The sequence below is a fragment of the Abramis brama genome, assembly GCF_963993115.1.
Source record: "Abramis brama genome assembly, chromosome: 6".
Taxonomy (NCBI): domain Eukaryota; kingdom Metazoa; phylum Chordata; class Actinopteri; order Cypriniformes; family Leuciscidae; genus Abramis; species Abramis brama.
In genome coordinates, this window is record NC_139968.1 from 21462674 (window position 1) to 21478235 (window position 15562).

Below are 15562 nucleotides of genomic sequence, written 5' to 3' on the forward strand. Positions count from 1 at the left end.
ATATAGCCTACATCCAATATATTTTTTATATATATATATATTGCAAAACGTTTTCAAACAACAATACAATTGTTCATTTTGCTTATAAGATGGTAAGGATTAATTTAAGACATTTACGTAAGATTATATAAAATCTCTCTTTGAGATAAGTAATATATTTTACTGTAAGGCCGGGTGACAAAGGGTATTATTTAATCATGTGACCTGTGACGCGACGAGATTTGACACGCCCCCAGTGATCTGCAGTCACGTGAAGCATTTAAACTGGCGCCATTTTCTGTGCCCGGTCTCATTCTGCCGCAGTCGGCTTCGCGTTCTGCAACCTTCCTGTGTGTTCGAGAAAAACTGTGAGGTAAGGAATACATCTTCTTTATCAAACGTTCTTTCTATGTTAAAATGAAGTGTTATATCCTGTTGTTGCATTATATTGACGTTAAATTTGTAATTCTGATTTATTTGTCGTATATAAACGGTTTTTGCGTATCCCGAGTCTTTACAAATATTGTTTAAAGTATTTTTTGTTGTTATTGCTGTTTTTAATTATAATGTCTCGCATGCGGTATATAAATCGTTTTGGGTCAGTCGGATTAGATGGCTTTCTTTGTTCATGTTGTAGCTCAAAAGCTCTTCGTCGTGACCTAGTTAAACTGACCTACTTTTTTCAAAGCTAGCGCGTCTAATATTGAATGGTTATTTTCATTTCGGCTTTACAAATGAATTTAGTCGCAAATCTAAAACTATAGCGTTCAAACGGATTTGAAAAGATTAAGCATTTCTTTGTGGCAAAATGGCTGCAGCACGCTGTGAGGAAGAGGAGGGGATGGGTAGAAAATGGCGCTTCCTTGTTGCGCACTTTGAACACGATGCGTTTGAGCAACTCGACGAATTTGCTTCCATTTTACTTCCGTTCGGGCCTTTTTTTTATTTTTTCATGTTTTTAACTGTTTTTGCGTGGTTATATTGTAAAAAAAATCTATTTTTCTGCAGAATATTAATCATGTCTGACGAGGGAAAGCTCTTCATTGGTGGTCTGAGTTATGATACCACGGAACAGTCTTTGGAGGAGGCTTTCTCCAAATATGGAACCATTGCCAAAGGTTTGTGTTCACTTCAATTTAATTTAGTTTTGTGTTTTTAAAATCCTCATTACAGCTTTATTCATGATTACGCGCTGCTTTTGTTTGTTTTAGTTGATGTCATCAGGGACCGTGAGACCGACCGTTCCAGGGGCTTCGGCTTTGTTACGTTTGAAAATCCAGAGGATGCAAAGGATGCCATGGCTGCAATGAATGGAAAGGTGAGGAGATTGATGCCATTAATGACTAAACCTGAATTTAGCCAAATGTTGAGTTTTTTAAGGTTTAATTCTTTAATGGTGGCCATTTTGTTGCCTGCTGATTTTAGTCTATTTAACATTAAAATTGTAGTTCACCCTAAAATGAAAATTAGTATTACCCTCAAGTTGTTCCAAACCCGTTTCTTCTGAACATAAAATAAATAATTCTGGTAACCAAATAGTTCATGGTAGCCATTGACTTGCATAGTGTTTTTTTTTTTATATATATATATATATATATATATATATATATATATATATATATATATATATATAACTATCGAAGTTGATGGCTACCCTCAACTATCTGTGGTTACCAACATTCAAAATATAATTTGTTCACCAGAAAAGTCATGACATTTATGTACAAAATTGAAACAACTTGAGGATGAGTAAATCTAAATTTTGGGTGACCTATCCCTTAAAGACCAAGTAATAAGTGACATGAAACTCATTAACTGGTCTGGAACCTAAAATGCATTAACCATAAGATGCCTCTTTCTTGCAGTCTGTTGATGGCCGCATGATTCGTGTTGATGAAGCCGGCAAATCTGGTGGACGGTCTGGTGGATTCAGAGGCGGTTCTGGAGGTGGCAGGGGATTCTTCAGGGGTGGCAGAGGTAGAGGTTGGTATTAGACTTGCATATGTTTGCTACCAGATGGCCACATTTGCATTTGAAGTGGTTTTGACACCATGTAATTATCATGACAAAGCTAATGGTCCATCTTGAATGTCTTTCTTGCTCATGTCATGTTGACTTTGTATGCAAATTTTTTTTTCTTTGTTAAACAGGTGGTGGAGGATACAGTGGAGACAGAAGCTACGGTGGCGACAGGAGCTATGGTGGAGACCGCAGTTATGGCAGTAGTGATAGAGGCTATGGTGGAGGGGAGAGAAGCTATGGTGGAGGTGACCGTTCATACGGTGGTGGCGGCGGAGGTGGATACTCCAACAGGAGTGGAGGGTACTCCAGCGGCGGCAGTGGGTACAGGGATAACAGGTGAGGGATCTCTTACGGTTGGAATGGTTGTGCAGGAGGAACAGTTTTTTTGCCCTTGTAACCGTGAACCCCTTAAATATGGCAAATATTACTTTTGGTTTTAGGAGCCAGGGGGGATATGACCGCTCTGGCGGATCCTACAGAGACAGTTACGACAGCTACGGTATGTATTGCTTGATTGATTACTAATTTTACTAGTCAACTGCACCAATCTGCACCAATAGATCTCAGGCCACTGTGTTCTTAGAATAATGTCTAGACCTAAGCAGAAAGAAAACTGCCATTTCAGCTTTTGAGATCAGTCAACTTGGTTGCTTTATCAAGGAATTGCTGACCACAATCCTAAGAGTCACTTTTCAATATTAGCGACTAAAGTCGGTTTGTGCACTTGATCAGAATAGTCAATTCTGATAGTCAATAAGACCTTGTTCGAAAAGAATCATATCATGGTGTCAGTTCACTTTTTGGAAAGGATGTTCACAATGCTCCAGTGCCTTTACACTCTTGCCTACTTCTTGTCCTCAGCTTCACACGAGTAAAAAAAAATCCTGATTCCAAGATCCATCCCTACTACGCTGGCTGTATTTAAAAAGATGCGCTCTTCGAAGACCTTTTTTTATTTTTACTTTTTTCTTTACGTTTTGTGTTCTGGTTCAAATGTTCTATTAAAGACAGACTCCTTTTTTACCGTGTCAAGTATCCGCAGGATGTTCCTCTCATTGAGGAGCTGCCTAAAATCCATGAGCATTCAGTTACTATAAGAATTTCAAGCCTAGTGAGGCTTCCTGTATCTGCCATTTTTTTACCTTGCGATTGTTATAGATGCTCACAGGGGGTTGAAATTGTCTTTGTTTTTCTTTTTAGTATGTGTTTAAGAAATTGTCTCTGAAACCATGCGTGAATTGACCTGTCCAACACAGCCTGATAGCTTCTAAGACCAATTTCCTCAAATATCTTTGGACCAATTTCTTAATATCGGCTCACTGAAAGTGCTAGGGGCATTTGCATTTAAACTGAATTTTAAAGAGGCAAGCTTCGCCATCAGAAAATATTCTAATCCGATCCTCCAGTAGAAGCTTGATAAGCTGTGATGTGCTCTTTATGGCTCCTTGCCACCTCCATTTTGTGATGCATTCCTTTAGTGAAGCAAGGCAGGCATGTTGCGTTGGAGTTGTCTCCGGCAAACCTCCTTGATGTTGCTAAAGATTTGTAAATATTCATTATCCAAAGAGTAAACCACTTCAGCGGGTCATTGAGCCTCATGTTAGGACTAATGACCCAAGGTACTTTGCTCTTTGCACAGTCTAAATTTATTTTTAAAAGTATGCTCTACTGTGGACTGAACTTATCCTCTTAAATGTCAAGGTTTTGTTCCTTCTTGGAAAGAAATGTGCTCTGTTTCTGTATATCAACTCCTCAGAATCCTTTTTCTTTTTTGTATTAATCTGGCTTCATGAAGCCCATTAAAAAAATGGTTGGAAACTGCTCTGATTTCTTTTGCCTCCGATATTAATCTCAATGCAAGCCAGATGAATGTTTTGGAATGGATAGCTGGGAATTTAGCTTCTGGGATCTTAAATGTTCATATAGGAAAATAAAATTTGGCATTTGTTCAGCAAACAAATATGAAGATGAAACGTTGCTGTTATGGTATAGCAAGCAATGGCTCTGTATAATGCTTCATTGGATCCAAGAGTTCTCTGCTAGCAAATTCGGAAATCAACAATGTCCTTGGAGAATGAAGTGTTGTGCCTTCCGACTCAAGAATCCTGAGATGAAAGCTGCTCTCTTGACTAGGTCATTTGTGGAGATAGGCCTGTAATGTGAGGTAAAAACTTTTGCTCTCCTGTACGCATCCTACAACAGTTCTCATTGTCCATGTTTTCTTCGAATATTGCCTCGACCAGTGATCTATTACGTCTGCAGAATCTAGTCAATCCTGTTCCACATCTTCCCCCTTTAAAAGAAAATAACAAGCTGCATGACTCGACTACTTTTTATAGTGCGCTCGTGTTTGGTGGAAAGTACCTCAAGCCGCCCTTCAGATGAGATGTTTAAGTCCCTGTTCTGATTGCAATTTTTTTTTTTTTTGTCTGCACCCACTTTTAAAGACCTCCTTTTTGTCACCAATGTCAAAACCAGACTTGAAATTTGAGATGTAGCCTTTGCGTCGCCTCATCGTCTTTTGAGTGATTCACTATGGAGTCCCTATAGAAATGCCTGGTCCTTTTTCAACATTAGTTTTGTGTGAATTTCTTGCTTGTTTAATCTAGGAATGTAAATATAGTTTCTTATTTAAACTCTTAAATGCATGGTTCTTACAATTGTTGTCCCATTTACTGTATAGTAAAATATGCTTTTATTTTCCAGACTGATGCATTGGACGTGTTGCATTTGAGAACTAGCGGAGGAAGCTAACCTTTCAGATGAAATGAATTCATTTTCATGGTAAAAATGAGAGGTATGCAGATCCACGTTTGATTTAATAACTAAATTCAGTAATGTCCATATGTTCTATTAGAATAGAAATGGGTGTTTGAGTAACATTAATTTGCTAGTTTCTCTTAATTTCTGACAAGATGTTTTTATTTTCTTTCTTCCCCAGAGCTCATGGAAAGCTGTTGTGCTGATGAACCCATCTCTCCATAAAGCAAGGAAAGCATCAAAACACTTTCTAGAGATGAACAATCGATCGTCTAGATTGAAGTTTGTGCTGTATTTTGCTGAAAGTGGTTGTGACAATGGTAACATCAACCAATAAGGCTGATTGTTACAAGGTGATGCAGTAGAAAGGTGTTCATTTTAAAGTCTTGAGAATGACCAAGAAGTTCAATAAAGTTTGTTTACACTAATTTGTTCAGTATTTTGCTTTACAAGTTTATTAGCATAGGTTTTTCCCTTGGCTATTTTAGCAGTGATATACACTTTAACCACAAGGTGGCAGTGTTGGCCAACTACAGTAGTGGTTCTCAACCGTTTGACTCCCAAGGCACCCCATTTCAATCTTATTTACCAGATAAAGATTTTTACAAACTAATATTACTCAATTTCTCCCAGAAGTATTTTATAGCTTGGGGGGGAACTAAATTTCATCTCAAATGCCCATGGAGTTTGATTTACACCACTCTTTCAGATCTAGAAGTCACATATTAGGCTACCTTATCCAGGTTTGATGACCAATAAAAGTTTGGTTATGTCTTGAACTTTTGTTTATAATGCTTGTTTTTAGAGATGGAACAGTAGGAAACGTCATGATTATAGTGACTAAAATTATCATGGTTATCAATATCATAGTATTATGTTCTGGAAATGTTCAAAAAGTACCTATATACAAAACTGAAATCATTTCAGTTTTTTTTTATTGAAAAAATTAGCAGCACTTTGTTTGCATAAACATATTAACAATAGCTATATTTTAAATTAAATGCAGCATAACTGCATATCTACTCTGTTATCTACCAACATTATCAAATAAAGTTTTGACTTGAGTCATAAAATGGTAACCTCATTTCTCAGCCTTTAAATTATTTTAAAGAGTTAAAATTATAGGTATTTTATCAGCACTGTAAATAATTCTAAATACCTTAATTTTAGAATGTTTATTTTTACATCAACCGGTTCAAATGAACAGCTTTGCATAATTCAGCCCAATTTTCATATTGGTCAGAACAAAAATGGTAGACAGGCTCACTGCCTTCCGCCATGATTTTTAACACTAAATGAAGCCTATGTTACATTCTGCGCCTGCGTGAGACTTTATTTTGCTTAATGCAAATACAGTTTTAATGATAATTAAAATATGTAACCATAATGATAACCCTCAGGGATTTAATCCTGGCTTATCTAACTGGTAACCATTTCATTCCAACCATCTTGAGCCCACCTTGGAAGTTTTAGGCCCCCTAATGGGCTCCGGCCCTCTGGTTGAGAACTACTGCGTGAATGCTTGGTATATACATTTTAAACGCAGACAATTAAATGCATATTAGACTTTTGTGAAAGTGACAAGCGTAAGCCTTTATTTTAAAATTGCACATTTAATGTTACAGATGTGCTGAATGTTGTAATAGTAAAACCAAACATGGATGATTGAACTCATATTGAACCAAACAACTTGTTTTGAACTAAATGAGTTTATCCAGGTTGCCCTTCCATGTTTCATATTGCTGCAGAGTAGGTGGAATGTGGGAATGAATCCATGGAAGGTATTGGGAAATTTCAGTGTATCTTGAGCAGTACTCTCCATTTGACTCCTTTTTGTAATAAGATACAATTCCATGAGCAACATCTCCACAAACAAGTGGACCCCCAGAGTCTCCCTGTGGATGATAACATTTGATTATTAGTATATCCAGAATGCATTAGCAATACACCATAGATGATCATTTGTAAGTGATGCCACTTGAAATACCTCTGCTGGTCCAGTCGTTCCCTTGCTGCACAGAGTGTCGGCTGTCCCACAATTTTTAGAGTCCAACAGAGTTACATTTGTTTCTTTGAGGACCCTTGATGGAGACCCACGACCGTAATCCTGCAAGCCCCAACCCAAGACCATGCAATCCTTTAAGATCGCATGTTTGGGATTCTCTGTTTTTGGCAAGGCGATAGTCTCCACAGTTTTGGTCAAAATTGCAGGGGTTTTAAGCTGGAAGGCAAGGTGCAAAGTTCTACATTTCTTTGTTTTTCTGTATTTTAAAGAATATTGATTAGATTTTTAGTATTTATTAGATTAGATACTTATTAATTAGATTTAGCCAAATGATATTCTACAAACATCAGATTTCCTGTTATGAATGGCCATTTTTCAAAGGCGTGATTCCAATTATAAATGGTTCAACGTTATATATTACCTTTAAAAGCATGATGTCATGACCTGGTGTATTGCTCTTGAACTCTGGATGTGGAATTGGATGAACATCTACACCGTCAGGTAAAAAGTTGGTGTCATTGACGCCTAAATACACCTTAAGATGACTAAAGATGACACAAAAAAACAGATTTATAAAAACACTTAACAATAAGGTTCATTAGTTAACATTAGTAAATATATGAACTAACAATGAGCAATACACGTGTTACAGTATTTATTCATCTTTGTTAATATTAGTTAATAAAAATTAACTAATGTTCGTTGTTTGTTCATGTTAATACATTTACTAATGTTAACACTAGTACAACCTTTGATTTTAATAATGTATTAGTGCATGTTGAAATTAATATTAACTAAGATTAATAAATGCTGAAGAAGTATTGTTCATTCTTAGTTCATGTTAACTAAGGTTAACTAATATGAACCTTATTGTAAAGTGTTACCATATTTCAATACAAAGATGTTGCCACTTTGGATATCAAAAGTTTGAGGCAAGTTGTATACCCTTTCTAATTCCAAAATATGATAATTAATTTCACCAACCTTGTTATACAGTGGGCGGCTGTCATCACAAAATCCTCTCTTACCAAAAAACCATCACATACTTTGGATTTAGAGTCATGCATGTAGACCATGAAAGGTCGACTGTGTGGAACGGAGACTTTACCGCCAACAATACCATCATGCATGGAGAAACCTAAGAAAGAGTTTAGTTCTATGAAACAATTCGACAGTATATTCTGAGAAACAAACTTTTGTAAATACGTAAGTAGATTATATGTGATCACCTGGAGTGCAGGAGCGCAGCAGTAGCAGACTAGTTATATGCCAAAGGATGCTCATTGTTGACAGCTCAGTCACACACGGTATGCACCACAGAAAGGTTGTCTCCTGCTTTTATACAGAGTCAAGAGACCCATACCCGGAAGTTAATGGTAGAAGCTGCAGCATGCTCTGTATCCAGATCAGTTTCACTGATGTAACAGCATTTAAGCTTGTTATGATCACAAATGTGATTATCATCAGCTCTCGCTGTCTGACAACTCAAACTTTGGTGATAACATCAGAAAGTGCACACGATCAGTGGAAATACAGTATCTGTAATTCAAGCAACTTCTGGTACCTCGTTTACCACACTTTATCAGGTACAACTTTTACAAACCCCTTTGACCCCAGAACAGCTGTAATTCTTTGTGCCACTGATACAGCAAGACCCTGGAAACATTTAGAAATTCAAGTCTCTATTGATATGGTAGCATCACGCAAACTGCACATTTGTGATGTGAATCTGCCCTTTTTTCACATTCCAAGGGTACTCTTTTGAGATCTTGAGACTGTGGAAGCCATCGGAGTTCACCGAACCTCTTGAGCATGTGTGAATGCTTTTATGCACTGAGTGTTCTTTGTGTTTCCTTGTTGCTCAAGACACAACTCATTCAAGTGTCATATTTTGTGGTGGAATAGAGTCTCTAGCATTTAACCTCTTCACACTGACACTTCAAAACTTGTTAATGGTTGGTTTCCTTGCAGAGGTGGAGATTAAAGGTGTTATTTGGTGTGAAATTGTAGTAAGTAGCTGACAATCAAAGCCTCCCTCTTTCAAAGATGGGTCCTCATAACCAAAATCTTGACTTCACCCTTGGATGTTATCCTTGTCTTTCAGATACAGAGACACTTGTTCAAATGGGTTTGTCCATCTAAGTTGTGATATCTACTTTGACAGTTGTTGTCTGATTTCCCAGATGTACAGCTCTGGCCACTTGGATAAAAGGTGAACCATCTTGACAAACAGAAATTCATTAATCTGACCAGAATAATCTACCAGAAGATGTGACTAAAACTGAGAATCTTCACAGTCAAATGTTATGCATTGAGTTGCATTGAATTCAAAGCTTGCACTGTAAATGCGACTACTGTGATAAAATGGTACCGTGAAGTGAAGTTACAGCAATGGAATTACATTTACCTGCCCAAATAAATATGCAAACAGCAATCCTAGAGGGTTTGCTGTGCTTGCGTGATCACCCTTAAAGTTGTTCAGCAACAGAGTTCAGTGGGCCAGAGGTTTTGTAGCTCCTTGTAGAGTCCTCCAAAACAGGAAATCCATTTTCATAGCTTTCATTACACGTCTTTGATGGATGTAATAAAATGCGCATTGAACAAAAACGCTGTTTTGAGTACCTTTGATATTAGCGATGTGGTCACATAGTTCCTAAAGGCTGTAATGCTATATGCTTGCTTTAGCCATGCAGATACGCCAAGCAGTAGCACAGGAATGCCCATTAAGAAACTTCCTACGTCTAGACTGAGGTATGTTCTTCTCATACCTGAACCACAAGACGTTATTATAATTATTGTGAATGAAGCGCAGCCGAGGTTTCTGTGAGCGAGGGATGGCGGGGAACGGGTTGCATGCAGAAGACTGGGTCTCGAACAGTAATGGGAATTACAGGAGGAGGTTTGGAGAGGCCGAGCAGAAGAAAGGGGGACAGCGGGGGGGTGTCTAAAAGGACGTTTACCGGCAGACTGTCAGCTTTATTAGAACCAGGGGGTTGACTATGGGATGGTTAAGCAATTAGACGTCATGATAGAAGCAGGGAACGAAACGACAGTTGTAAAAAGTCCATCAATCACCGCGCAAATCACGATTATTAAGAATAAAAGGAAATGGCAACAGTGCGCTTCCAAATAAGAAAGTAGCATAACACACTTCGATATCTGGCCACTCTTAAATGAAAATGCATATGAGGATCTAGTCAGATCATGTCACTAGGTTTGTGTGATGCGTTGTGTTTGTGTAATCATCAAAATCTTTTGAATGGTGATGTCTGAGTGTGGTTCGTGACTTCTCAAATGTTCACCGTGATGTTTTGCATCGCTTTCAGGCCCAATCAATATCATCGCTATTTGCATCGTCTACTCACAAACAGAAGCTGTTAAGTTTATTTTGCAGTTCTCAGAAGATCACCAGATAAAGCCTCCACATGCACATGTTACGTGCCACTGTGGAAATGTGTGAGAATGTGGTTTTGAGTAAGTTTCGATATGTTTTCTGTACGCTTCCCTGAAGCTCATCTCTGTACCAGTCAAGACTAGAAGAGGATAGGAAAGGAGACATGAATTAAGAGGGGAAGATGAGCAGTGATAATGCGTTCCAGACATGACTAAATACCTATTTGTCTGAGCACTAAATCCACCCTTTGCTGCTTCCCCATAAAAATTCTACTCTTAAAATTTATATTTTTCCTACATTATTACTCATAAAATGGATCATCTGTACAAAACAGAGGTGTTTCATTTGAGTGATGAGACAGGGTAGTCTTAAAAGACAAAATAGCTCCATAAAAGTATACGACTTGGGCACTATTGGTAGTTTTCGGAAGACGTAGTAGTTTTTTTTGTGAAGAAAAAGTGCAATTTACACCATTATTCATTGACAGTTACTTGAATGTCAGTGAAATTGTATGACGAGCTGTTGATTGTAGTGTAACTTGATCTACTGCCTCTGTACATTGAATTGTTTATTACTGTAATTTATATATGTACCTACTATTTATTTTTCATTGTCTTCCTTTTTTTCTAAATGCTGACATCCATTGTTGCTGTATTTGAATGTTCAAGAAAGTTTTGTTTATATCTGTATTATCTGATTTGTTCATAAATCATTCAATAAAGTTTTCTTTAAAGTTTATATTTTTATAAAATACAAAATACATAGAAGCCTGATTGGTCCATGGATTGTACGTCAACGGCGCCGCCATATTGGTCCAGGCAACTTGCCGTAACTCTCATATGTGGACTGAGAAAAGAACCCTGACTATTTTGAGGTTTTACAAACCGTCGTACAATCCAAACCATTTCTCGGGGAATTGCCTTTCACATGTAAGTCTGAAGAGTTGTTTTTGGTTTTATTTGGTCATTATAACATTATGTTGACAACTAGTTGGCCACCAAAGTCAGACTATTAATAGCTAGCGATAACGCGATGAGAACTGAGGCTTTATAAAAAATAATATAAAGTTTACATGATTCTCTTGAAGTCTGATTTTATATTAGAGTTTATATTATGAATTAATCCAAATCGCAAGTGAGTCTTCCATGCATTGCAGTGAGCCAGATGCCTTTGACAGGATAGCTCAGGCTGTCAGAATTACAGATAGAGCTAAACCGTATAATCTCACCAAAGAGCAGGTGTTTTGATTGCTTGTCATCTAATTGGCTCATTTATATTTTTTCCCCATTCTAGCCAGTGGCAACCAGGATAACGAAAACGTCAAGGAAGACTGAAGAAAGCCTGTCAGTGGACTGTTCTCTGCATTTCCAACAGATGTGTGCACCTCTCCTGCCTATCATATTATTATATGACTTAAACAATTAAATGATGATATACTACTGACTATTTTATTTACTATTTTTATTTTATTGACTATTATTTTACAGTTTTATATATATATATATATATATATATATATATATATATATATATATATATATATATATATATATATATATATATATATCATATATATATATACATACACTGTAAAAAATGTCTAACCCTCCCAAATCAAAAATTTCAAGTGACCGATAACATCTAAATTTTTCAATTGGCCCAAGTGAAATTCTTGTTGCAATAGTCTGTTAACATTGGCTCAATGAGAAATAATACGTCAGACTAATTGAAAAATGTAGATGTTATCGGTCACTTGAAATTTTTGACTTGGGGATGTAATTTTTTTTTACAGTGTACATACATATATATATATACTGTATATACATATATACTATTTGGTGTTTTATTAATAGTTATTATATTACTATTATATTATACTCAAACTCAATTGTCAAGGCTATTATTATTATTAATAATAATATAGGCTATTAATAATAATAATATGCTATAGCATAAAACTTCCCTATTGAAATAATACATCTGACGTTAAATTTTACTTATATTTCATACAATTTATATTGTACTATTGTACTCACTATAAATGTTTTTCCGCTGTAACTTAAATGTTTACTGTATCCACTAAGGATGATCTTAAAATTAGGGGTACAAGCTGTGATATTAATGTTGCCCACTAGAGGAAACCACAGGATAAGGAATCTTTTAAGTCCAAATCTTTTCTATCTGTTTTCATCCATTTGAATGGATTTAGTTCATTTGAATAACTATGGTGTACTGACAGTAAGTCTGTGAAATGCTTACAGATCATTAAATGTTTAACTTTTTACAACCCAATAAAACACTTTTTTTTTTCTTCAAGTTGCCAGAAACAATTAAAAAATAATGCTGTCCGTTTAAAAAGAAAATAATTTTATGTATTTTTTACTATAATATTAAATTTATCTAAAGACATTGGTATGAACAATAAACAAACATTTGTGTGTTAAACTGCAAGCATAAGGTTAGGAGGCCACACACATAGAAACAAATTTAAAAAAAATTAAAAGGTGAAGATGCTTAAAATAAATAAGGGTTTGAGCTGAAAATTATCTTTACATTCACTTGAAATTGTCCTGTGACATATTATGACGTGATTTAAGAGAAAAACCTAAAATGACGGACTGGAGTTGAAGACAGAAAAAGCCATTTCTATGATTAAAAACTATGTGCACATTTCATGTACATTAAATTATATTACATTAGGGATGTCTCCACAATTATTAACCAAGAAAAACAAACAAAATCTATGCTTGACAAGCGTGAGTTTTCACAATGCCTTATGACAGAGAACGGCCGTAGCTGGGGAATCTGGGATCCTCAGTTGAAATGTAAACTATTGCACTTTTTGTCCAGAAACCTGTTACCTGTTTACTTGAGCAGTCTTGCTCAGACCAATATGGTGAACTCATTGACATATTGCAGCAATGGTGGCCAATTAGGCATCTATGTATACAACTATGTACAGAGAGGCTAAGAGAGGCTTTCCTGTAGCTCAAACAGTAGAGCGTTGGCGCTTGCAATGCCAAGGCCATGGGTTTGATTCCCAGGGAAAGCAAGAACTGATAAGAATGTGAATGTGTACCTTGAAATGCAATGTAAGTCGCTTTGGATAAAAGCATCTGCCAAATGTAAAGAGAGGCTTGTTCTCGTGCGCCAAAGCATTTATGGTTGAGCTTGTTGCTGATCAATGTTTATATGAGAATTAGATTAGTCTAAATTCAATCTGTTCATCATATAAAGTGATCGAGTCTCTTCAGAAAATGTTTACTAAACCGCGCGCTTCATGGATTAGCTTTACGATCTCTTTATGACCTTTTTGAAGTGTCAAAGTGGTAGTTGCGTAAACTGTCAATGGAGGGATAGAAATCGCTCAGATTTCATTAAAAATATATTCATTTGTGTTCCGAAGATGAACGAAAGTCTTGCGGGTTTGGAACGACATGAGGGTGAGTAAATACTTTTGGATGAACTAACACTGAGTACATTCACTATGGCTCTTCTTTTTTTTTGCTTTAGAAGAATCCAAATTAAAATGGACTTTTGTCTAAATCCTCATCTGGTCTCAAATAACATCTGCTGATGCTGTACTGTGTAGACTGAGGGTTCTCATGAGATGGATATGCAACATGGGAATACGCTCCCTGCCAACAAAATTATATCTGTTATTTTGATTGAGAATAAAACATGAGCATATTTATTTTTAAATCTAAAAGCCAATGTACGTCTGACTCAAAGCAGAGGTATTCCGCAGTTTGCTACATACCCAAAGTGTGCTGACACTAAGCAACCTTAGGTTCAACTAAGCACACATGACATTTTGTGTAACATGTACACCAGAGTTGATATCCCTTTTCACTTGGTTAGACAGGCAATTAGGTGCCTTTTGAGGATTATAGAGTATTTCATGAGCACAGAGTGCCCTTGACTCATAGTTCAGGGTGACTGTAATTTGCATAAGAGCTGGTGGTTAGTCAATCCCATTGCAAAAAAGTCTGCTAAATTGGTTCTGTTTCAGAACCTATTGCACTACTTCTGTACGTTAAAAATATATTTTTTAATTGTACAAATATATCGGTCCCATATTGGTTGATTCCAAGAGAAACACTCATTATAACTATACTTATAATTCATTCAATATTGAAAACATTTCAAAATGACTAAAAAATGACTATTTTATCCAAGTCAGGTCTCCAGTGAGCTTCTATTTGTATGATTTACAGACTTCCTGCATATAGAGCGTTTCAAATCAGTCACTTATGAGGTTTTGAGACAGCTCACTAGGTTGTGGAGCAGAGCTATTAAGTTTATCCGGCACTCCACCAGCCAGTCCAGTCATACATACCGAACCAGAAAATAAGATTTTTTTTTAAAGGTTTCTCACCGATACCTGTGATACATTCAGAAGCTATGACAGAGATGAAGCAATATGTGGGCAGCACTATCAGCCAAAGCACACAGGGACAATTTTTAATGTTTTGTACAGTTTTATTACTTTCCTCTGGACCATGACACACTTTCTCTTATTCACGATCCGTCTCTCTCTCTTCCTCTCAGAGCGATAAGACATCCATCACAAACTGCGGTTGAAGGTCTGATGTTACAAAATGAGTACATCAAGTGCATTTTTATTATCTCTGGCAAGGATCAAATGTGCAACTGTGCATGATCTCATGTCTTTAGTAATGGCACTGTAAACAGAGAACCTGCTTCATCTGGTTTTTCAAAACGGGTACACCAAGGTCCAAAAAGTTTTTGGCTGGTAATTTTAAGGAACTGCAATGTAATATGTGGTTTAAGTCAAACTGTAAGAATCATAGTCTGACTCTCGCTGCTGTAAGTCATGTGAGCGAAAGATAGTCGTGGCTTTTTCCTTACTCGAAAAATGTCCTTTATAATTTCATCTAGGATGCCTGTAAAAAGTGATTAGTTTATTTAAAAAAAGTGAGGAAACCCACTGCCTTAAAATTAGGGATGCACCGATATGAACATTTTGGCCGATACCGATAATTCTTTAAAAGCTGATGAACTTCTTTAAAAGCTGATTGACAGATAAATCTAAATCCAAATTTTCACCAAAGGTTTCACCATTAAATCCATGTCCACATCACACAATTATAATGTTCTCATGATAATTTTATGTAGCCTATATGACAGATTTGCACTGCACATCTTACACTTAACTGTATTTTCCTTATTTGAATCATATTTTTAGCAATTTAAAACCATCATCGTGAACAATGTGCATCTGAAGTGTCTCAGCTGAAGGAAATAATCCATTATTTATCGGCTTTAATATATCGGCCAAATTTTCTTATCGGGTCAATAACGATAACATTATAAATTAACCGATATCGGTCGATACCGATATGGTGACCGATATATTGTGCATCCCTATAAAATTATTA

At 36.4% G+C, this 15562-nt stretch overlaps 2 protein-coding genes across 10 annotated transcripts; one reads left to right on the plus strand and one right to left on the minus strand.

Annotated features, from left to right (window-relative positions):
* The first annotated feature begins 223 nt into the window (after positions 1 to 223).
* Positions 224 to 11604, plus strand: cirbpb (cold inducible RNA binding protein b). Of its 9 annotated transcripts, none has more exons than XR_014606713.1 (8): positions 224 to 352; positions 988 to 1097; positions 1191 to 1297; positions 1845 to 1962; positions 2130 to 2337; positions 2442 to 2500; positions 4708 to 4798; positions 4943 to 5189. XR_014606713.1 is itself a non-coding variant. In XM_084117426.1 (7 exons), the coding sequence occupies exons 2-7, from the start codon at positions 998 to 1000 to the stop codon at positions 11492 to 11494; spliced, it is 633 nt and encodes a 210-aa protein (XP_083973552.1). In that variant the 5' UTR covers positions 224 to 352; positions 988 to 997; the 3' UTR covers positions 11495 to 11604. The 9 variants fall into 9 exon arrangements, 4 of the variants coding, with proteins under 4 accessions (XP_083973552.1, XP_083973553.1, XP_083973554.1 ...); XR_014606714.1 differs by having other exon boundaries at positions 1845 to 1956; XR_014606712.1 differs by lacking the exons at positions 4708 to 4798; positions 4943 to 5189 and adding an exon at positions 11454 to 11604 and having other exon boundaries at positions 2130 to 2336; positions 2434 to 2500.
* LOC311085038 (granzyme-like protein 1) lies at positions 6329 to 8183 on the minus strand. The gene is made up of 5 exons (XM_084117425.1): positions 7996 to 8183; positions 7751 to 7904; positions 7188 to 7311; positions 6749 to 6982; positions 6329 to 6656 (listed from the first exon to the last, which is right to left on the minus strand). Exons 1-5 carry the CDS (start codon positions 8048 to 8050, stop codon positions 6462 to 6464), a joined length of 762 nt encoding a protein of 253 aa, XP_083973551.1. The 5' UTR covers positions 8051 to 8183; the 3' UTR covers positions 6329 to 6461.
* Positions 11605 to 15562: the final 3958 nt, after the last annotated feature.

What these genes read in the sequence shown, in the direction of transcription:
- cirbpb (XM_084117426.1), top strand. Translation starts at nt 998, where the DNA reads ATGTCTGACGAGGGAAAGCTCTTCATTGGTGGTCTGAGTTATGATACC. An exon ending in TGGCTGCAATGAATGGAAAG is followed by an intron (nt 1,298 to 1,844) that starts GTGAGGAGATTG and finishes TCTTTCTTGCAG; the next exon opens with TCTGTTGATGGCCGCATGAT. An exon ending in AGTGGGTACAGGGATAACAG is followed by an intron (nt 2,338 to 2,441) that starts GTGAGGGATCTC and finishes TTTTGGTTTTAG; the next exon opens with GAGCCAGGGGGGATATGACC.
- LOC311085038 (XM_084117425.1), bottom strand. Translation starts at nt 8,050, where the DNA reads ATGAGCATCCTTTGGCATATAACTAGTCTGCTACTGCTGCGCTCCTGC. An exon ending in GCTGCGCTCCTGCACTCCAG is followed by an intron (nt 7,905 to 7,995) that starts GTGATCACATAT and finishes ACTCTTTCTTAG; the next exon opens with GTTTCTCCATGCATGATGGT. An exon ending in GCCGCCCACTGTATAACAAG is followed by an intron (nt 7,312 to 7,750) that starts GTTGGTGAAATT and finishes TGTCATCTTTAG; the next exon opens with TCATCTTAAGGTGTATTTAG.